At 46.9% G+C, this 22,069-nt stretch overlaps 1 protein-coding gene across 25 annotated transcripts in view; it reads left to right on the top strand.

Moving 5' to 3' along the window:
* MAGI1 (membrane associated guanylate kinase, WW and PDZ domain containing 1) overlaps positions 1-22,069 on the top strand; it is a 355,855-nt gene that overhangs the window by 44,024 nt on the left and 289,762 nt on the right. The window contains exon 1 of one of the 25 annotated variants that reach the window (XM_055707396.1): positions 5,927-6,117. The exons of the other annotated variants lie outside the window; for them this stretch is intronic. Within the exon in view, the coding sequence (XP_055563371.1) occupies positions 5,997-6,117 (121 nt within the window). The 5' untranslated portion in view covers positions 5,927-5,996. Of the gene's footprint in view, positions 1-5,926; positions 6,118-22,069 lie in introns of those variants that run through there. 25 annotated transcript variants of the gene reach the window in all.

The following is a 22,069-nucleotide window of genomic DNA, read 5'->3' as shown; positions in this document are numbered from 1 at the left end:
GCAGCATCTTCTGCCGTGGGCAGGACATGCAGGAGAGGTGGTAGGGGTGAGTGAGCCTCCAAGGCAGGGAATGTTTTAAGCAGTCTGTAAGTTTTCGTTATTTTTCACTTGACTTGCGCTGTGTTTTTAGTGACCTGCCCTGGGGAGCAGCATGCCTTTGGCTGGATCATCTCTGCTGCTCAGGATCAGCTCTGCAAAATGTTGCTCTGCCTTGGCATTGCAGAGGATGTGGGATGGCCGCTGCTCCCAGCTGAGAAGCTGGTTTGTTGAAGCTGGTGGGTACAAGGGTTTAGGGGGTTGACTTCTATTCCTGCCCACAGCTGAATTATGCCCCTTCGCAAGCCCATAGTGTGGTTACCGTATTCACATAGGGAGTCTTCGTGCCGCTGTTCTGAAGCATTGCTTGTATTGGAACAAAGCAGCTGTTTAAGTAAAACAGTTAGAAAATGACAGGGGTTACATCAAGCTCACTTGAACGCTGGCGTAGTTAAGCTGACCTGGCACAGTGAGGCTTAGTGATAAGTGAATGTCTGAGCTGCGCCGATTTAAGCAGGGGGAAGCTTGAAAATCGGGTTTAAGTGTTCCATCTTCATGACAGCAGTTTCTGAACAGCCTCAGTAATGGAGCCTTAGGGGAGTCGAGAGTGGGAGATGGCATAAATCCGTTAGTGAAGGTGCGGTGGCTGCCCCTGGGGAGCCTCTGCTCGAAGCAGGGCAGAAGCACAGTCACACGCGCAGCTGCCGGCGCTGCAGACAAGCTGTGCCAGATCCCTGCTGTGCTGAGGGCACTCGGGGTGCCATATGTACATCTCACTTTGGACTTTTTATCGGGCAGATGCCCCGTGTTTGTGCAAAGTGTGTGCACGGTGCTTTGCCTAGCTGTAAGGGCTGCAGGTCCCCAGCCCCCTGCAGCAGCAGGTATCTCTGGTCCCTGGTGGGTCGATGCTGGGGCTGTTGTGGGTGTTGCTCCTGTGTCTCTCCCTGCCCTGGGATGTATTCTCCGTGGACCAGATGCTGCTTCTCTGCCTGCGAGGAACTGAAGTGATCGTGACTGCATATCAAATCCCTAAGTACTTTTTTTTTTTTCTTTCTTCTTTTTTCTCTTCTGAGCTCAGATTACTTTTTTTGGATGCAGTCTCTCTTGTTTTATGGGCTGTATATGCCATTCTTACCTGCTTAATATTTCATTGCTTGAAACCCTTGAGTTCAGTCGCAATGCGGTGACCAGCAGGTCTGGCTGAATTGTGAAGTATTCCAAATTTTCCCTCGGTCTCTAGAAGTGTACTTGGGACAAGCAGAGATTTATTTGTGTAACTGGTCAAATGGAGGTTAGTGTGAAATAAAATACATGCATGCACCCTTCTCGGCCTCCCCTGATGCAGGGTCAAGGCTGGCTTATTTTTTCTGGGTCCTCCCATTGTCAGAACCTCTCGGGGATCTGGGCTCTGGTCCACTTGCTGTCAGTAGTAGTTTACTTTGCTTCTCAGTAAATTCTCCAGGTTTGTAAACCTCCCCCAAGGCTATCGTATGACAGCATCCCTTGTGCTGGGTCTGATAGTAGGGGGGAAAAAAAAAAATCTACTTTCTTGTAGTCCAAACATATATCCCTTTCCATTATGTATGAGTGAAGCATTCAAAGGATGCGAAACCTTTGAAGTTGGCTCAGGTGTCTCTTTTCCCCCCTGTCCCCCACCATCCCTGGTGCTTTATTACAGTGGTGGAGAGAATTTGCCATTCTCTGGATGAAACAGAGGGAGAGAATGATTGGGAGAAATCCAGCTGGGGCTGTACCAGGACAACATTTCTGGCTTGGGTAGTCCCGAAGCCACAGCCTCTGCCAGGTGGGGTGCTGGGGGGAGGTACCACCGTGCACTTGTCCTCTTCTGGGATTCCTCCTGAAGCAGTCACTGCTGCTGTTCCTCCAGGTGGGACTACAGAGTAGGTGAACCTGTGGTCTGACAAACTATGGCCTTTCTTCGTTGATGAAGCAAAGCCAGTGCCTTGAAGCAAGGCAGTTCAGTGCCTAGGTGGCACACAGCTCTGTTGGAGCTCTCTGAACGGCTACAGGCCCAGTTCAGGCTGTGCCTCGAGTCCTGACCCTGAAGCGTGCCCAGGCAGTTCCCCTCGCAGACACGCCTGCAGTTTGGGACCCAGCATGATGGTTAACGCATGCTTTGGGCAGGGCCCAAGGGCAAGCTGAAGTGAGGCCCTGGAGGGAAGCGATTCATCTCCCAGAAGAGCTCTGCCTTCAAACGATGGATATTTATTGGCATGTGCCCTTCCTGGAGCTCAGCGTCCTGGTCCTCTCCTGTCTCCTGCCTCCATAAGTTGCATCCACAACGCTTTCCTGTAGCAGCGAGGTGATGCTGGAGGAGGTGGCTTGCCAGCCCCGTCCAAGGGCCAGTGCATGCATCCTCAGCGGCTGACGTGTCCACGGCCAGGGTGCCTGTTGTGCAGCTTTTGGGAATGTGACTGTAGTGGCTACCATCTCCTGGACCTTCCAGGCCCAGTTCTCTCCGAGTTGTCGGTTGAGTGATTTGCTACCAGAATTCGCTTCCCTGATACTAGAGAGAGGTTGTAGATGAAAGGAAGGTGGTGTTACCAGGGACAAATGGCTTTTCCTTTCCAGTCCTTCCCTGTGAATGTAAAATGCTTCATTCTGCTTGGAGTTTAGCTACAGGATACATTTAAAGTATTTGTTGAAGCCAAAAGTGGTTACACTGGTAGCTTTAAAGAAATAAAAGCGGAGACTTAAGATAGCAAGATAGGAGACAAAGCAGCAGCGGGGCTGTAAGTGGCTTATTTATTGCAGCCTTGAAAGCAAGAAGTATTACAGAGGACAAAATTCCTATAATGTTTATGTAAGGCTGCAAGAAATGGATTACAGCTCAGATATATTTTGTTGCATGCCGCTGGAAGGAATCATGAAAGTAATGCAACGAAGTTTTGAACATCATGTTACTGCCAGTTGGTTTGAAAGCCTCATTTGCCACAACAAAAACCTTGAATTTGTTCTTGCCAACTCAGTTGTGTTCGCTTCCAACTTCTGTGCGTTGCTGCTTGCAGGATGCAGGTCTTTCAGGCTGCAGTTCTTTGGGGGTGAATCGCTTCTTCTAATCTCAGTCATTTTAAAAAAAGAAAAGTTTAGGATTTTGCAGAAGCGTGTTTCCCCACAGAGGTGTTTTCTTACAGTTGTTACTTGTAAGGCAGAACTTGTCCTCTTCTGTCATATTAGGCAAGGCTTTCCAAAGCTCTTAGTGATCTTCCCAGTTTGTCCTACCCAGTCCTGTCATCCCCGTGAACTGTGCAGGGCTTTGTGCAGTGGCACACAGTGCCCAGCAGTGGTACTGGGAGGGGATGGCTTTGCTGCAGCCCTCCTTATTTCCCATGGGACCAAGCCCTGGATTCGCATCAGTGTCCTGGAGGGTGCTAGGGGTCCTTAGCAATGGCATGGGCCCCTGGCCACCCTCCTTCTTGCAGCTTTGGAGCGAGTACAAGTAACAGATCTTGTAAAGACTCATTTGGGTTTTGGCGTTTAAGACATTTTACTGCCAGAAGTTTTTCTTGCCTCTTGCTGTCCTTCGACCTGCCCAAGGCAGTATGTAATAAATTTCAGTGTCTCTGGGCATCCATAAGCTGGTAAATGGAGTTACCTTCACCTGTTTACCTCCTGATGCTTTCCTTCAGTGATTGTGCATTAAATTGTTTTTCAGTTGGATCTTCTCTAAAGCAATGGCATGTTATGTCCCTCCAGGAACTGCAGGCAGCAGTAGAATGAAAGCCATAAAAATAAAACACATGGGTTTCTTGTGTCAAGCAAGACTGAAGACTAAAACCAGCAATAAAAGAGATGCAAGAGTGCTGTCTTCCTGTCTGCCACCTTGCAAGGTCCCTGGTCCCCCTCTGCAGTGCTGCTGGAAGGTGTGGTAGAGCAATTCCAGATGGATGGGTTGCGGTGATGCCAACTGATTTGGGGCAGGGACCACCTAGCAGTTACCTGGGCTTTGAGTTCATACCTGGGAACACAGTGCACACAATGCCCTGCCTTCGTTTTTGTGGATAACTTAGAGGCGACTGTAGATGTTCACTTGCTGGAGATGTGTTTGCAGAACAGACAGGGTCGTTTAAGAGGTTATGAAGCCCATCTACTGTCCGCTAGAGCCATTTCAAATGAGGAGAGTGAGTGCAGGGGTGAGAGTGCTGACAGACCGTTTCAGCACAGGTAAAACAGGTTTGGTCCAAACTGTTAGTCAACAGTTGGGCTTGTGCATTGCTGCAGCTGTTTGTAGCACCCATCTGCCTATGTTCTTGTGTTACTTCAAGGAGAATTCCAGTAAACTGGATGCAGGATTGCTGAGCTGCACAGAAGCAACTCTTAAATTATTAACCTGCTAATTTTAAGCTACTGCATTACTCTGTCACTTGCATCAATAAAAGCAATGCTTGCCACTTTACCTTCTAGCACTTGCCTATGATGGAGCAATGGAGAAAGGGATTTTCATTGCCATTTCTAGTTTCACAGGTGACAGAGAATGAAAGGAGTCTGGATCTGACATTCTCTGAGCAGTCATCCCACCAAATCTCAGAAGACGATAGCAGAGAGCCAGGTGCTGAATCCCATTCAGTCCCTTCCCCACAGGAAGGAAAATCAATGGAAGCACAGTTAAAATAGTTGCAACCAGGAGGAGAGACAAATCATATGGCACTTGGACAAAAGGACTCGATTCTGTTTATTTTGGTGTTAAGAGGATGGGGTTGAATGAAAACGTGTGTGGCGTTGGTTTCAGCACGTCTGGCATTTTGTGGTGTAGTTTTGTGTGAGAATGAGGTGTAGTCTTAAGTTGCAGGATCTGGAACGTGATGATATTTTATTTGAAATTTCTCAAACAGTAAAAAGACGGTGCTTTTGGGAGGAGCAAGTTGTTCACAAGTTCACTGTAAAGCTGGATTTCTGAGTTCCTTTAGACAGTAGAAAAAGTGTCTTGATGGGTTTTTTTATTGTTATCTTTATTATAATTTTTTTATTGTTAAGTGCTGAGTATCTTTGAGCCCTCACTGGCTGTGGAGGGAAATGCAAGATGTTTAGCACATCTGATACTGCCTGTGTACCTGGTCCAACTACGGATTTGACTGCCTGGCACCTCTAGTAAACATCTTGATTCATGTAATGTAAGCTTAGGACAACAAAACTAGAATCAGATGCTCCTTTTCTTTTTTTTTTTCTTTTTTTTTTTTTCTTTTTCTTCCCCCACCCCCCTTATTTCAGTCCTAAGCCGAATGGTTTACTGTGGAATATAGCTGAATTGCTTGCTTTATCTCATAAAACAAATAGGCCTTTGTTCCTCTTTCGGACCGATGTTTTCCTTAGTTCTGTGTTGTGGCTTAGCCATACGCTACCTTCCCTCTTGATCTTCTTGATTTTTCTCAGAGTGTGTGCAGCTCTAACAGTCTCGAGTTCAGCCATCACTGCTAGCTGACAGTTGTCCTTTCCATGCCACAAGGAGCCTGCTGCATGGGCAGTGGAGATATACTGATAAATTCTTTGCTTTTGTATTAGAGTTTTTGTTTTGTTTTGATATAGTATGTATCATTTCCCATTTGAAACTGCTTTTATTGTATGGTTGGAAAAATCCTCTTAACTTGGCATTGGCAAAGGAAGCAGAATATAAAAGGAAAGAAAAAAACTCCCTTCAATTTAATAAGCAGTATTTTGGGGTTCCTTTTGTTACGTGCTACCTTTTGAACTCTGTAAACCAGCATGCAGATCTAATTCACAATAGCGTCACTGTGTTAAGCTGCACAAGTAAACACTTTAAATGGGAGGAAGCACCTGCGTATCGCTATTGTCTCTCTTCTTCCATTAGCTAAAGTCTCTGGGCTGACTCTGTTCAAGCCAAACCTTCCAGTAAGTGGGGATCCACAGGCGGCGGTGGGCAGAAAGCAAACCTCACTGCCTTCAGGCTGGAGGGGTGGGTGCGCATCCAAGGGCAGCAGGTCATGGAGGGCAGCGTGGGCGTGCGTGTAGGCACCCGCACACGAGTGGGCTACCAAGTGCTCGCACACCTCCTGGGCCTGGGCCCCGAAGGAGCGGGTTGTCAGGATTACAGAAGTCAGCAAGGTAGGTTCACACGGGGCTTGCTGTGCCTGAGCTGGTGGGGCTGGGGAGGCTGATGAACCCTGAGGGCCGCAGTGCTCTCAACGTAGGTAATGCTCTGAAATGGTCACTGTCATCCCACTCGGTGGGTTTTGTGTAACCAAATGTTTGATTTCTTTCCCCTTGAGTTTATATGGTTCTATGGACCAGCACCGTTCCTTGGTGAGGAGCTGGTTAAGGTGTCGTGGTTATAGATGCAACCTGTAAGAAGTTTACCAGACAAGCTTTAAAGCTGGAAAAGCTGGCTTGTACAGAAGAGCCTTAAAGGCTAAAATCTCTTTACTTTAGCCAAGGCAGGTCAGGAGGTGACTTATCATGATCTAAAAGTATCTGCAAACAGACGATCTTTGCTGGTAGAGAACTTCTTTTGATCTAGGAAACAAAAGCATAAAAACGTTCATCAACTTGAAGCTAAATTTGGATAAGGTCAACTTAGAAAATACTAGGATGGATTTTTCTGTCCCCATTGCTGTGCTAATACCGCGGTCTGTGACTAATGAGAAATTGTGGGCAGCGTAGAAATTGCTGGATAAAGTGCTTAGTGTTGTATAGGTGATCTTGTTAGAGTAATCTCACGTTTGGATTTCTAGGTTTTCAGTCTCTACATGTGAGAGACGTTTGGTGGTGTTATAGTACCTGGGCAGTTGGAAGTACATCGCGATTTATTAAGTGTTTGTGTCTTGGGTTTGAGATATCTTTGGTGAGATGTTAGTAATTATTTTATTAATCCTTCTAACATCAGTTTCCATTTAGGAGAAACTGTCTTTGTGCCCTCTAGTGGAAAAACTATTTATTTGAAAGCTTCCAAACTGGGGGAAGTTCTTGCAAAAAAAGTGGAATGTGTGAGAAAGGCCGTAGAGCAGCAGAGCAAGGCTGGAGAGATGAGGAGTCACAAGAGGTGGACGTGCTCTGTGCTTCCTCTGCTTCGGTCCTCACAAAACCATGGTGCTGATTACATACGCACCCGTGTGACTTGTTCAAATAGGGGAGGTAAGGGGATATGAGTAGAGAAAGAAGAGATTATCCAATACTCGTGTCAGCTGGGTTTTTGGTGAAATTATTCCAGATGACTCGAGGAAAGTGAGGTCTCATTGAACTTAGAACCGTTAGTGATTGCCATCAGTGTGCCCTGGGGATGTGGTGAGGAGGGAAGAGGAGCAGAGCAAAGCCAGCTCCAGACCACGGGAGGAGAAGGGAGACCCAGAAAGTGAAGAATCAGAGAATCCGGCCCTGATTCCTCAATAAAGTTCCAGAGCAGTTTGTGCACAGCAGAGAGGAGGAGGAGGATGGGGACCAAAAGATAAGCTGACTTATAAGGCAAAACAAATAGACAAATCTGTCCAGCTTCCTTCTTTAATGGGATAACTGGTTAGTGCGTGAGAGGGGCTGCTGATGTGGCTAAGGCTTAGGAGCAGAATTTCAAGTTGTCTTGGCAAGCAACAAAACCGATCGGGCATCGACGTGATGTGGTGTAAGGGAGGAGGAGGGTGCGGCGGTGGCTCTGGAGGCAGCAGGAGCTGAATGACCGAATGCAAGAGGAGGAGCAATGGGCAGGGTGGTATGTGGTGATGGGGGCTGTTTGTGGATGGCCAGCTCAAACAAGTCAACAGCGTCCCGAGGTTTGAGGAAAAGAGTCAAATGTCTGAGTCATGGTTACAGAAGCTTTGTGCGTAAGACAAGGCTGGTAATTGCTTCCTGCTGCACTGAGGGGTGCTGCGTGGTGCAAGGCAGGAGGAAAGCGGTCATGCTTGCAAGTCTGGAGGTGAACCACACAGATGGGAGGCTCGGCAAATGAGGCCAGAGAGGGAGAGCTGAAGGATTTGTATTTGGAAATACAAGCCTGAGTGCAGGCAATACATCTTCTGATGCATAAAAGAATTCTGTAAAAAAGATGATGATCAGCTTTTAGTACCCACTGGGGGAAAGTACCTTGATTTGTCTGAAAAAAATATTCAAGATGTGGACTGGGGGGAGAGTTTCTGACGAGGGAGGTAATGAAGCAATAGCAAAAGAAATTATGCATCTTCTTTACTGGAGGATTGCAGAGCAGTTAAACCAGTGCCTCTTGCTGATGGTGTGATTCCCCTCCCGCTCTGTTGCCTTCTGTCCATCCACCCACCACTCAAGGTCTATTTTACTCATTAACCCACCAAGCTGGACTTTTTATTTCTGTCACTAGAGGTGCTTTCAGGGGCCAGGGGTCAAAACCAGTAGCAGTGTTCTAGGCTGTTACATGGCTTTAGGATATAAATTCTGCTCTCAGTGCAGTAATGAAAACTTCAAGCACAGATGTAGATCACAAGAAATTGCTGCTGTCACGTACGTTTTCCCTTTCCTTTTTCTGTTTCTTTCTGGATCTGCTCATTTGGGATGTTACGAGAGCAACAGATGTGAATGTGATGGACTCCCATCACTGTCATCCTCCCTTTTGTTGTGCTGGACTGTCATTCTTGTTTATTTTGGTTTGAATTATAATTGCAAAAACTGTTACAGTGCTGTTTATTTACTGTGCGTCGTGAATCACTGTTTATATTTGCTGCGGTTTGCATTGCCTCTTCTCTCCCTCTGTCTTATGCTTGCAGCCACAGCTGTGCTCTGAGTATCTCAGAGCCTCTTCTCCTGTTTTGAGTCTAGAATGCTCTGTGTTCCTGTGAGTGCAGGGAAAAGCAAGCTGACAGTGAAGATCCAGGATCAGGCTTTTTTTACTGTTTCTTCTTTTTTTTTTTTTTTTTTTTCTCTTTCCTCCTGCATTTTGTAAGGGTCCTTTTTGCAAATAAAAAGATTCCTTGGAGACTCCTTCCTTGAGATCTTTGTGCTTAATTAGTCTCTGTCTTATTTCTGCCAGGCAGTGAGATCGATACTGCTTTTTCTGACTTGCAAATTTCAGGGAAGGGAGAAAAAATCATGTTAAAAAGACCTTTTTTGAAGTTGCTGAGATGCCTGTGCACGATTCCATCACCTGCTCTCATACTGTCAGGTGTTAATCCCCTCACGTGCATTGTCACTGGGGTGGAGAGTCGGGCATCCTGCATGAGACCATAACGCAGGCAGGATTTGGAGAGGCTTTGCTCTCATGGTCTCAGCACAGCAGCAGGTTTTTTTTCTTTGTTGTGCCTCAGTTGCTCTGGTGCTTAAAATGGGGATAAAGTTGTAACATTCAGGCCCAGCTCCCCCTGTCACAGCTCCAGCCATCACCCCATCTGTTGAAACACTTCCACCATCACTTGCTGGGTTTGGTTTTGGTCCAGGATCATGTTTTGCGACGCATCAAAGCTTTGCATGTCAAGTTCACTAAAACAACCTGCCCTAATACCTTTTTTGTATTAGTTGTCTCAAGGCAGCAAAAGGCCAAGGAGCTTGCAGGTGCCTGGTGTTTCAGCCTGAAGGTGAGCAGAAATTGTTCTAGTGTGGCATGTCTCTGCCGAATGGCACATGGCAAGGTGTAAGAACGGACCGTGACCTTGGTGGCTGGCCACACGGTGTAAGGGGTGGCCATTGCAACCGGCTTGCCCCAGGGCTACCTAAGAGAGATTGACTTATGCCTCCGGTTCCCAGCCAAAGGAAAGTGGTGGGTGACCCTTGCAAAGCACTTTGAGCTCTGTGGGTTAGAAATGCTGGGTAAGAGCTTGTTCTCAGCTGGAAAATCCCACTGACTCTTTGTGGGTTTCTCCTGGTGCTGTGGGCTAAATTAAGAAAAAAACTCTTTTTCCCAAGCCATTTTAGGAGGCTAAGTGGTCTTAGAGGGCTTGCTTTGAAGTTTACAAGCTTGGTGTGTACTGCTCACACCACCAGCGCAATTTCTGTCTGAGGCAAATACCCAGATGCTCGGGGTTGGGGTGTCAGACCGCAAGGCCCCCGTGTGGCCCCCGTTCAAGGAGGTGCTGGTCTATCAGGAATTTGGGCTGACCAGACTGGCCTTTAGGAGGAGCGGTGGGTGCTCTGGGTGGATGGGGAAGCGTCTCTTCCAGTTCTCATGGTCTTGGGTGATCCCTCGTGCTTCCTCGTCTTGCTCCCGGTAAAGCTAGCCACGGAAACCGTACAGCTCCTTGTCTTTGAAATCTGAAAGGTAACGTCTTGCAAGTCGCTCTGTGTATTTATCAAGGAGAAACAGGCAATTTATTTGTGTCAGCTTAATAGAGCTTCGGCTTACAGCTCTGTGTGGGAGAATTAATGATGTGTCCCGAGTCTGTCTCGGGTCGTCCACCAGCTCAGCAAATGTTTGATTATGAATCCACTGTAAAATAGCTCCAAGCTTCTTGTGCCTCAATTAGCAGCCTTGATGGAGAGCAGGCAGGTTTTCAGGTATAAAAATGTCCATTTTGACTCTTTAAGTGTTCTCAGGTGGCCCATAGAATGTACTTTTTTTTACCCTGTTTGTAATGCAAAACCTTTTAATTATCTCCAATTTATAAATCCCTGGTTTGTTACTTGAGTGCCTGTTACAGAATGCTTATCTTTTAGTGGGTAGTAATCAGTGTCAGAGGAAATGGGGAATAGATAGTGTATTTTAGATGGTGTCAGTTCCAACAACTGGAATGTATAATTTAAGTCAGTTATATTTAATCATCCTTTAAACACTGAATTTCAGCCTCCGCTGCTTGACTCGCAGGAAGCCGACAGCTTTTTCATGCCACTGTGGTAACACTTGACATTTCCTTAAGCTGCTGTATGCTGCGACGTGGCTCTTGACTGCAAGTGTTGGTGCTGCTGATAGTCCGAGCCTGGCTGCAGCTGGGTGCAGGGGCTGGGCTCTGCTTTGCCTCCCCCAGCCCCAGTTGCAGAAGTCTCAATTGTTTTACCTTTTTACAGAGCTGTAACATCTGCTGTAAATACCGCAGTGAATGTAACAGCTGCTGAGGGTGGGATTATGGATCTGGGGTCCATGTATAACAGCTAAACATATTTTAGCAATTCAGCAGGTTGAAAAATAAAGCGGATAAAGCTGTGTGCGTTGTGCTCTGGATCTGTGCGGTGGGGATGTTTCCCGCTGGAGTGAGGTTGTGCCCAGTTCAGACTGGGGTCCAATGCCTGAAAGTGGAAAGCTTTGATTTCCTGCGTTTCAGCAAGGAAGGGGTGCAGCGTTGGGTGCAGCAGGTCCCGATCCTGCCCGGGGAGCAGAGCAGCAGTACCCCTGCCTGCTTGTGGGAGCCCAGCGGCTGCAACCAAGCCCCAGAACTTTCCTTGGTCTGTTGGTGACACACACAAGGCACTATTCACTGCAGTGACAGTGTGCGTGATTGAAACCTGGATTTCTTTAGGAGTGCACATATGTGTTTGTGTGCATGTGTGTATGCATAAATACTTGTAGATGTGGATAAAGAAGACCGTAAACATTTTTAAAATGCAGCTGAGAAGCCTTGTGCGTGTTTAGGACCACGTGGGATTCTAGTCCATGGCTGCCTCCCCTCCGCCCGCTCCCTCACCCCTGCCTGCCCACCGGCAGTCTGACTGTGGATGAAATCGTTTAATGCAGCTCTTGCTCTCAGCGACTGGTTGATGGCATTAGTGGAGGGAATGGAATTTCATCCATAAAACATACAACTAGGCTGCTGGGGAGTGAGCCCCAGCAGAAGGGGTTTTCAGCAAAGGGAACCCATGCACTCTCTGCGTAACGCAGAAGTCTGTTGCCCTTACTTGAAATTGCACATTGAGACGGCATTGTAACAGACTGTTTGCCTACATGGGAAATAGGTAGTTTTTGTTGTGCCTAGCAGTCAAATGGTATAGTCTTAAATTAGAAGCTGCCACTTCTATTTAGAATAAAACTTGCTTTTCTGTATATGCATGGAAATATTAGCGTTTCAAGCCTGCCAAGCTCTATCAAATGTGCACCAGATTTGCAAAGGAGCCCATTAGTGCTTGCGGAGGTTAACAGCAAGGAGAGGGCAGTGGGGAGGAACATCTTAATGAGACAGGGTGAAGAGTTGATGCGAGGACAGGGAGCGCTTGGAGCCACCTTCTGCTGTGGGAAGAATCCGGCTGTCGCTGGAGGAGCGGCAAGCTTGGGTAGCAGGCGGCTCGGCGGTCCTGTCGCCGTGAGGAGGAGGAGGAGGAGGTTTCCAAAGTGCCTCTCTGAGACTCTCCTGCAGCGTTGGAGGTGGCTCGAATGTGGATCAGGAGATGATGGAGGAGCTTTGGTCCTTTCCTGCCCACAGCCGCCAAGTGAATCAGAGGCGAGAAGAGCTCCTCTTGGCCTTGTTTCCCTGGGACTCAGGGGTCCCAGATCAAGTGGGGCAGGAGGCTGGCAAGTTCACCTTGTGCAGTGGGGAGGGCTTGGGTGCCCTCCCATGGGACAGCCCGGTGTGTGGATGGGAGAACAGCAAACGGCGGTCTGTGCCCAGCACAGCTCGGAGCAGCCTTGACGCTGCTCCCACTGGAGCTGCTGAGGCCAGAACTGGCCCCTTGCACTTCTAAAACCTCTTACAAAAATAGAGAGGCTCAGCACTAGACAGTGGCATGAGCTGGCCTGGGGCTTGCCTTCGCTTTGACTCCCTCTCGGCAGCACCTGTCCCCCTCCCTGCAGCAGAGCCACTCTGGCAGGGTACAGGGGATGTGCTGTGGCCTGGCCAGGGACAGGGGACCTGCTGCGTCCTCCCCGGTGCCACAGGAATGCTGTCGGAGCGCACGGCAGGGCTGCATCCTCAGCATCAAGGCTGATGGGTCGGTGCTGCGCTGCCCCAGCACGAGCCAGGCTGGAGAGGACCCGCTGGGGCCCTAGTGGCTAAATGCATCTGGTGGAAGGGTGCAGGGGCTCATATTTTCATTATTATTCCTTAATTTTAGAAGTGTTTCAGTTCCTGAGGTGGCTCAGAGTTTGTCAGCACCAGCAGGCAATGTTGCATTGGCTTTCAGTGGAAGTTTCACCTAAAAAATTGGGGGATTTGGTCTGGAATCCCAACAGAAAGGTTAACATTTGAGGGGAAGATCTTACAGTGGAACGTGGGCCCTTTTGTCTGTGCATTTACAGCTCTCCAGATTGTGTTTAATTTTTTAGCTTAATATTTTAAAGACGGAGGACTCTGTAGTGACAGGAAGCACTAAAGGAATAATTGGGAATTTATTCTGTGCATGTCACCTTGTCTTATATTGCTGAAGTAATGGTAGAGAGCTCATAACTTTCTTGAATTTATTCACTGCTCAGAATTACTCACAGCAAAAATTTCTGGAGAAAAAAAAAACCCAACCCAACACCTTAGATGTTCATGTAAGTTGGGAGATGAGCTCAAAAAAAAAAAATCATTTGGGTTATTTAGTGCCTACTTCCCCCGAGATTTAAAGCAATGGTAACTCTTGAAGGATCTTTTAGCATTAGGCTTTTTCCAGTTTTGTAATGTAAAGGTTCTTTTTTTTTTTTTTTTTTTTTTTGTTCCCTGGGCAAAAATGATGATCTAAAAGCCTTTTACTTAATAAAAGTGCATATTTCTACTTCATCGCGTGACTCCAGGAGCTGAGTTTTTTTAGAAAGCCATCAGATATGTGTGAAAATCATCAGTCTTGGCAGCATTGAAGTTGCTAAGGAGAAGTTCAGAACTGAGCGTATTGGGACTGGGTAGGTTGCAGCAGTCTGGCATGCTGAAGAGTATGGCTTTTTTTAAAGCTAGTACAAGTGCATATGATTATATTCTGAAGTTTATTTTCTGCTGCACTTGATAAAACTTTATTCACTGCAATGATTGCCTTTTTCAATGGAAAATCCTGGACAACTGCAAGTAGCTTCTTTGGGAAACCACGGATTTTGCTGTTTGCCAAGCTGTTGATGTCAGTGTTGGAAATGCTGGTACCTAGAGATGCACTGCACACCTTTGCTATTTGGGCTGCCTGGATATTCCTTGTTTTTCTGTCTTGGGTGGCACATGCCCAGTGCTGGGTGGCCTTGTTGTCATGGACTGTCCTGCTGGGTGGCTCTGAGCTTGCTGCAGTCCTATAAGCAAGTTCTTGTGCCCGTGGCTGGGAGGTTGCCCACGCAGGGACTTTGCGGGGCTGCCTCGGGGGCAGCACCAGGTTGGAAGGTGCAGTAATGGATGGGATGGTGACGAATGTTGCAGGTGTGGCTGGATCCAGGATGGTGGCATCGTGTTGATGATGATTTATACCTTTGTTCAGTAAGAAACATAGGGGATGGGGTAGTCTGGGGGTGCTTAGGGGCAGGCATAATGGGACCGATAAGTCTGATTTACTGTGGAAAGGTTGCTGGTCTCTTGTGAATATGAATTTTGGCAAAAGAATCAAAGTGCTGATGACAAAAAAACCCAAGCAAGTAAATCAAAAAGAAATTCAAAACCTTGACATCGCCAAGGTTTTCTCCTAGTGTAACCTATTTCTAGTCCCATATGGGAATAGCTGTGCTCTGGTAAAGCTTCTTTTATGGATTGCAAGGTCGGAAGGGCCCTTTCCCAATGTTGGATACTTTTTATTTATTGTGTATGTTCTTCCTTTCACTTTACTAGAAGTCTTTCTTCCTTGGAATATATTGTACCTGTCTGGCTTGAAAATTTAAAATGTGAACAACCCATGTTGTCCTTTCTGTCCAGTATGGACCACCAGGATGCCAAAGCCGTTCTGTCCTCTTGGACTACTTTGCTGGGCCTTTGTAAGGGAAGGCCCGATTTCAATTGAACATCTTGGAATTTGATGGGTTTTGTGAGCTGGACGTTGACCCCTCCCTGCTCCATGGTGAAGCATGAGGCTGCCTGGTCCCCGCCTGGTCCCACCAGATCCTCCATCCGCAGCATCACTGCCCAGCACTGCCCCATGGTGACAGTGACCTGGCCCCTGGGAGAGGTGTGGCTCCTGCTCAGGGCTAACCCTCAGCTCCTTCAGCCTCCAGGCCAACCTGCTGTTGCCTCTTCAGGTAGTTTAACCTGTGCTAAATTTCAAAGGGAAATGAACTAGCCTGATGGCACAGCTCTTGTGAGTACCAGGGGAGTCCTGAAGACAGGAGAGGGCAGGGTCACACCTGTGTTACCTGTGCTCGTGCTGATGGCTTCTGGTACTGGTAACACTGGTTTTCAGCTGTCTACCTCCAGTGCAACTGTGCTGCTTCTACACCCCCTCCAAGTCCCAGCTCAATTAAAAGGGCATGTTTGCAGATTGGGAAGACCTGGGGAAATGGCATCACTTACGAGGCAGATATGCTGGGAGCGGGTATTTCTGTAGCTGGACGTGCGGGTCAGCATGCCAGCTCTGCCCCAGCCCGCTGGCGGGGATGCCAGCCGCTGCGCCGGCACCTGCGGGAGCCTTGGTCCCCATCCCAGCTGTCTGGCCAGATTGGCACTGGTGTCTTGCATAAATTGTACGTTTATAAGAAGTCGGCCAATTTAGGATTTTCACCTGAGGTGTGACACAGACGTGTCACAGGGGTCCTGCTGTAAAATGGGCTGAGCAAGCCCTCCGACCGGGAGAGTGGTGGCTGTTTGGCCAAGCGTGGGTTTTTGTGCCAGAGCGCGGACGACATAAGGAAGCTATATGGAAATTGGATCAGATTCTGGTGCAAGATTTCTGGCAACCTTCGACTTCAGGGAAGCAGTGGTCCCTGAACCAAATGTTCACTTCCAGCTGTGGGAAAGCAGCCTGCCTTTTCATCCTTCTGCCCATTTCCCTTCCTGATCTGTAAGATTTCACATCTCTGTTCCAGCAGCTTTAGTTATATTGCTGGCACTGTGTGGATACTGGAGACGACTTTTTTTTGACGGTCACCTGGGAGCTGTTCCTTATTTGCTCAAGTTCTGGGTTTACAGTGATGCAAGCAACGTGATACTATTTCACAGCTATAATAGAGGTCAAGGCTCTGTTGTCTTAGGTATTGTAAAAATGCCTTGTAAAAGGCTGTATGTTATCCAAATGCACTACAGGCAAGGCAAGCAAAAGGAGGAATAAACTGGGCCTTCACAGCTGCTCCTTATAGATGAGAAACTGAGGCAGAACCAAACATGCAGGTGTGTTTTACCAGCACCTGACATGGGACCCACATCTCCCGTGTTTTCCTCCGAAGGGCTTTTTGTTTGTATGGGTTGATTCAGAATCCATTGCTAAAGCAAGCTACAGCTGTGTGCACTTTGCTTATTGCTTTATCCACTTTTGAGTTGAAATGCTTTGAAACTGATCCGGGGTAAAGCTCATCCACTGCTAGGACACCTCTGATCTACTTTCAGCGAAGCTCTTTTTTTGTTGTTGTTGTTGTTTGTGGCTTTTGCTTTTTTTTTTCCTTCCCCCCTGAAACCTGGCCGGGGAGGAACAGGGAGCATGCTCGGTGTCCCGCGCCCAGGTATGAAGGTATGAAGCAGAGGAGCGCCTGTGAGCACACCCGCTGCCAGCAGTTTGCGTGTCTGCCCCGGGGATCCCAAAACGCAGTGAGGGTGACTGGGAGAAGGCGGCAGGTAAGGAGTGCTGAGGATGAGCTTGCACGGCAAAACTGAATCCCAGGGCAGGTTTTTCCTTCTTCCTAAGAAGTGAGGAAGAGCTGTGAGTGAGAGTGAATGAGTTCTGCAAGGAGTTTTCTCAAGGCGCACCCCCCGGGCGGCTGCTGCAGCTCTTTGTTCGCTCCCGCTCCCGAGCCCATCCTTCGGAGCCATCTTGGGAGCTGGGGTTGATTTGGTTTGTGTCTAATTAAGTTCCTGGTCTGCTGGCTGTCAGGGCAGGGTTGCCCATCAGTCAGCCCAGCTCGGGGCATGTGTCTGCGCGCTCGGTGCCAGTGTCAGCTTTGGCTCCAGGTTATGTTTTTGGAAATTAAGTTTACGAGTCTTACCAAGAAAAGCTGTTGGGTAATTTTTTTTCTTAAAAAATAAATAAAATTGAAAAGATCCTCTTCAATTTCTTGCTTCTCTGAAAATAGTAAAATTCTTACTGTGTTGTTTAGGTGGCTGCGGGAACGGGTGGTGCTGTAACCCTCTGCCCATATAGCTAAGAAGTTGTGTGTGTTCTTTGCTGCATTGAAAGCCTAAATATTTATGTTACAGTTCTGTTTCCTTGCCACGATCTTTACTTATAGATCATTGTGGTTATAGTTCCTAAATGATTTGGACTCTAATAAATAGTTTATTCTATTTTATATCAGCCAGCCAAAACAATAATTCAGTCTTTCAAGATATAAATTCCTTTTGTTTCTTAGAGTATTGTTTGCTTTTCTTACTATTAAAGTTGTTTACAAGAAATTGCTTTTAAGCAATATATTGTTCACTTGTGTATTTTGAAAGAATAACAATAAAATGTTATTGTGCTCCTGATTTCCCTTTGAAAAGGCAAGGTTGCTTTCCACGCTGTAATCATTCTGTGCTCTTTACCATTGTGTTCCTTAAATAAAAAGTACAAGATAATCCTGCCTTATAGAAACCTAACAATTGTTTTTGTAAACAGCGTGTGCTCTGGTATCTTTTGCAAATAACTAGATTCTTGTTTATAATTGCATCTTCTTAATGAGAATTCAAGTTGCTGGATACTTCCGTGGTTTATGGAACTAATTGTACCATGATCTTAAAAGGCGGTTTATGTAATTGAAAGTCATTAACTTTTGATACAACGTGGTATAAATAGAGGGAGCCCATTTTTGAAGGGCTCTCCAGCACAGATTGTCCTAGTGAGGATCGCTCTGGCTGTGTGTTCAGTGAATTCCTAAAATCAAAGCGTCCTGTTGCTCATGGCTCGGTGCAGAGGTACGTACTAACCTGTCTGTGGGTGCTGGGTGGGACTTGTGAAACCGGGAGGACCTGGGGCTCCTAGAGCTAAGCATAGGCTTAAATACCTGATTGAGCTCAGCCGTAACTTGTTCTCCCTTATTGCCTACACCTGCATGTGCTGGAGATCGTCAAGGGGCTGTGGTGGGGGTGGCTGCGTAGATCCTGTTCTTTCCTTTGAAGGGCTGGTGATAAATGTGCAAGTCCCCCCACCTCCAATCATCTTGTCAGGCAATGCAAACGATTCCCTGGTGACTGATTAGAAAGGGAAAGGTCAGCATTTATAGCTCTGACCGAAGCAGTGGGAGAGTGCTCCTAAATGCATAGAAAATGTTTGCAAGATGAGCTTGTTGGGGCAACGTCCTCTGGAAAGCTGCAGGACCGGGGGCAATGCGAGCGCAAGCACCCGGCTCTGGGGAGAGGAGAGGGAATGCCTAGCGGGTGCTGCGAGGTGAGTGAGGGCGCTCCAGAAGCTTCTGGAGCAGTTGCAGATGCTGGAAGTGTTGCTGCAGGCGCTTGAGCTGCAGCAGTATGGTGCGGTGTGAGGGTGCTGGGGAGCGGGGTGGGCGATGGATGCTGAGCTGCTGCCGCCCTGCCTGCCCCTCTCCTCAGGTAGCAAGGTGGTAGGAAAGTTGGTTTTCTCCATCAGACAGAAGGGGCTGATGTGTTTTCGTGTCTAAACCCTACTGCTAGGTGTGCTGTTGAGTTTGAAAGGCATTGCCCCATCCTAGAAATGCTGACTGCTGTCGGATGGTGGGAGAGCCAGCACGGTTCAGGGGCAGCTTTGGGTTGTCTTGTTCATCCCTCCCAGTTATGTCCTTTGTAAGGCAGATTCTCCCTTTCTCCCTTGGAGTAACGCTGCTGGAGCCCAGAGGCTTTACCTCCTCTGTGTAGGATCTTCCAACAGCAAAGCTTGAGGGATGTGTCCCTGTTGTGTAACACTTGGTAATCTCTAGTTTCTGTGAGTGATCTGGAACCTCCCCGCTATGTTTGCATCCCAGAGCAGATGTTTCGGCCCCGGGAGGTGGCTGCCGAGCCCCTGCTCGAGTCAGCCCTGCAGTGTCTTCCAGGGAGAGCCTTTGAGAAGAGAAAGCTGCTTTCTCTGGCTGCTTGCTATCTCCTGTGGCATTATCCATCTTCGAAACGATTTCTCTGTGAATGAGTTTAATGGTAAAACAAAGCCTGACAACAAATGGCCTTTCAAAACTGTGCATTTTTAGTCTTCTGATCTCACTGCCTTTTGTCTCTGGGCTGTTCTGACCTATTCATGTCAAGAGAGCAAAGAATCTGTGAGACTGATAAATTTGTACAGCCCCTGCATAGTCTAGGAGAAGGTCTAATTTGATCTGACGTTTACTAATCTGCCAAGACTTTCAGTGATTTGTTTTCATACTGAGTTGAGTTTCATATGCCATAGAGAAATGGGTAAACATATTGTGTTGGTAACAAAAGCAAGTATGAAGCCAAGTATTTGTATTCATGCACTTGGAAATTCTGTTCTTCTTGCTTTTTATGGGGGTTTACTCCTTTTGCTAATTGTCAGGTTGCTAATTTGATTCACCTGGTGAAGTGCTGGCAGAGTGTTTGCTGTGAGTTACGTGAGGCTTTTTGTTTGGTTTAGTCTTGCATTGCATTCATATTTTCCTAAGTCTGTTGCCTTAGCGCGCCAGTCGTAAACATGATTCCAAATATTAGATCGTTTTTCTACCCACCACATGTGATTAGTCAAATGGCAGCTTATGTAGTGCATAGATATGCTTGAATTTATGTCCTTAACTGGTTCTCACACTATTGTGGGAAGATCTTTGGTGGTTTATGTGTTTCTGGCACTTTGTGAGCCAAGTAGTGAAATAGTGAAATTCTCCAATGCATGGTTTTGGTGTTTGGTTTGTTTGGTTGGCTTCTTTCTTCCCTCACCCCACCTTTTTTGTGTATTTTAGGATACTCTGATTAGGTAACACTAGAAAGAATTGTTTATAGCTCTGGAATCTATTCAATGAAATCAAGTTATGAGCTTATTCAAACCCCTTGATTAGAAAACCTCATTTTACAGTTCTAGTCATCGTATATGAAACCCAGAGGGTGTCAATTCCTTTTTTTGTAAATGCAGTTCCCTCAAAGAAATCCATAGTGATGGCTTAAATGCGGAACAGGGAAGTTTTTGCATGAGAACAATTAGTTTTCCTTTTAAGGGAAAAAAAAAAAACCCAACAAAAAACCCTAAAACCCAAGCCCCACACCCTATGCAGAACCTCACATGATTAATTTTGATTTCAAGCCTGAACAGAGTATTGCCTGCACAAAATAAAGCAGGATGAGGGATCTGACAATAAAGGTGCCCATACGTGGGGTACCAAGCAAAGGTGCTAACTTGGAGCATCCCATCAGTTTAAGTTTCTTTTCATATCATCGTGAAAAGTCTGTTTTGAAGCTAAGCCATTGGGTTAAGGTTTCCAGACTGAGTTTCAAGCTTGTGGACAAGTGCAGCCTGGCTGGGGGCTCCTTCAGTGCTTGGGAGTCCCCCTCCCTGAGGCCTCTGCCCTCACCGCACCAGTGGCTTTGCTGCTTCTTTCAAGGAAAACCTCAATCAGTGCTCACTGTGTGACCGTATGCCACGTAAGCTTTCATTGCCCAATTCCATATCTGTTTCCTTCCTTGCAGCCCTCCAGCTCCTTCCCAGATGGAGGACAGAAGGGAGCACAGTGAGGACTCTGTTCCTGTGTGGGAATTAGATGGTGGTGCCTGCAATGGCACATCAGCCCCCACCATGGGAGGCAAAACCAGCCTTGTGTCGCTCTGCTTTCATAACTCCAGTAACAGCTCTGAAGCCCTTTCTCTGGTGAAAGGGCTCCAGCCAGCATAGCCAGCCCCAGGGCCTTGTGGCACAGTCATCTGTGTCCTTGTTTTATTTCCTCAGCTTGTATTTCATTAACCTTTTACCCCGCTTGCTTTCTGCGGACTAATTTCTGACAGGCACAAGAGCGAGCTCAGGGTTTCTGGCCTCCTCCGCACCCCTGTGTGCTCAGTCGATACACACAACCTTTCCAGTGGATGCTCGGTGCTCCCAGAGCAGCACTGGTGGAAGTGCTGAGCTCCTCAGCATCCTCCTCCTCCCCTCCTGCAGCATCCCTGCCCAGGGCCGGGGAGGCACACCTGCTTTAAAGCAATGCAGAGTAGTTTATAGCCTTGTATCCTAACAGCGACCAGGAAGGAGTGTGTTCTTTCTGGAATTAGTAGAATATTAATTGGCTGCCAGTAAACCTGGAGTCAAGTGCAGCTGGCCATGTGTTTTGTTTGGTTTAAAAACTATTTAGGATGAAATCTGTTGACAGCTTAAAGCTGTGTAGCAAACTTTGGGTTATGGGGTTTTGTTTTATTTTTTTTCATATTCACACCATGAGCATGTTGGCAGGAGGTTTGGAATGTTCACCAGCTATATTACTCAGGTTTTGGTATCAGCATATTAACTGCACGCATGCATTTTACAATTGTAATGACTTTATATTAAGCAATTCCTTTGATAATAATCAGAGGGATTCTGGGTTGCGAGAGCGTTCATCACGCCTGGATTCTTTGTTAGGGTTTGAAAATAACACCAAGTTTTGAAAACAAAGGTTTTTAAAGGGGCCATCTTGCTTCTTGGAGGGACTTTTAATAACTAAATAGGATACTCCTATCTTTAAATCTGTAGGGAAGCTCAGAGCCATCTCTAAACTGTAGCTCCTTTTGCTTCATTAGGATTTTTGCTATGTGTAAGTCATTCCTAAAAAAAAAACCCAACAAAACAACAAAACAAAAAAAAAAAACAACCGACCAAAAAACAAATAAATTTTGTTTTCTCTCCTCCTGAAGAGAGACTATTGTCCATTTTGTCAAACGCTTTGAAGCTGGGTAGGAAAAGTAGCCATAAGTAGAACTCCCTGCTTTTGCCAGTGCTTCTTCTGGCTGTTGTCCAGAGAGACAAGAGAGGAGGTTGCATGTCTGTTTTGGGGGACACAGTCTATCTTTGCCCAAATATTGTGTAATTAGAAGTGTGGCATCAGTGGAAAATGGTGCCAAAACCTGTGGTGCAGCACAGTCAGGCGGAGCAGACTCTGCAAGACGTGAGGTGTCTCACAAAGCCAGTTTAAATACGTTAATTGTCAGTAGTTTGGACTGTAAATAGAAGACAATGGAGGAAAGAGGATTCTTTGCTTAATTTCAACTCGAGCTGCTTAAGCATCCTCACTGCTGAAGTCTTTCCTCTC

Source organism: Falco cherrug, chromosome 4 (assembly GCF_023634085.1).
Source record: "Falco cherrug isolate bFalChe1 chromosome 4, bFalChe1.pri, whole genome shotgun sequence".
Lineage (NCBI taxonomy): Eukaryota > Metazoa > Chordata > Aves > Falconiformes > Falconidae > Falco > Falco cherrug.
This window is presented reverse-complemented; position numbering and strand designations above follow the sequence as displayed.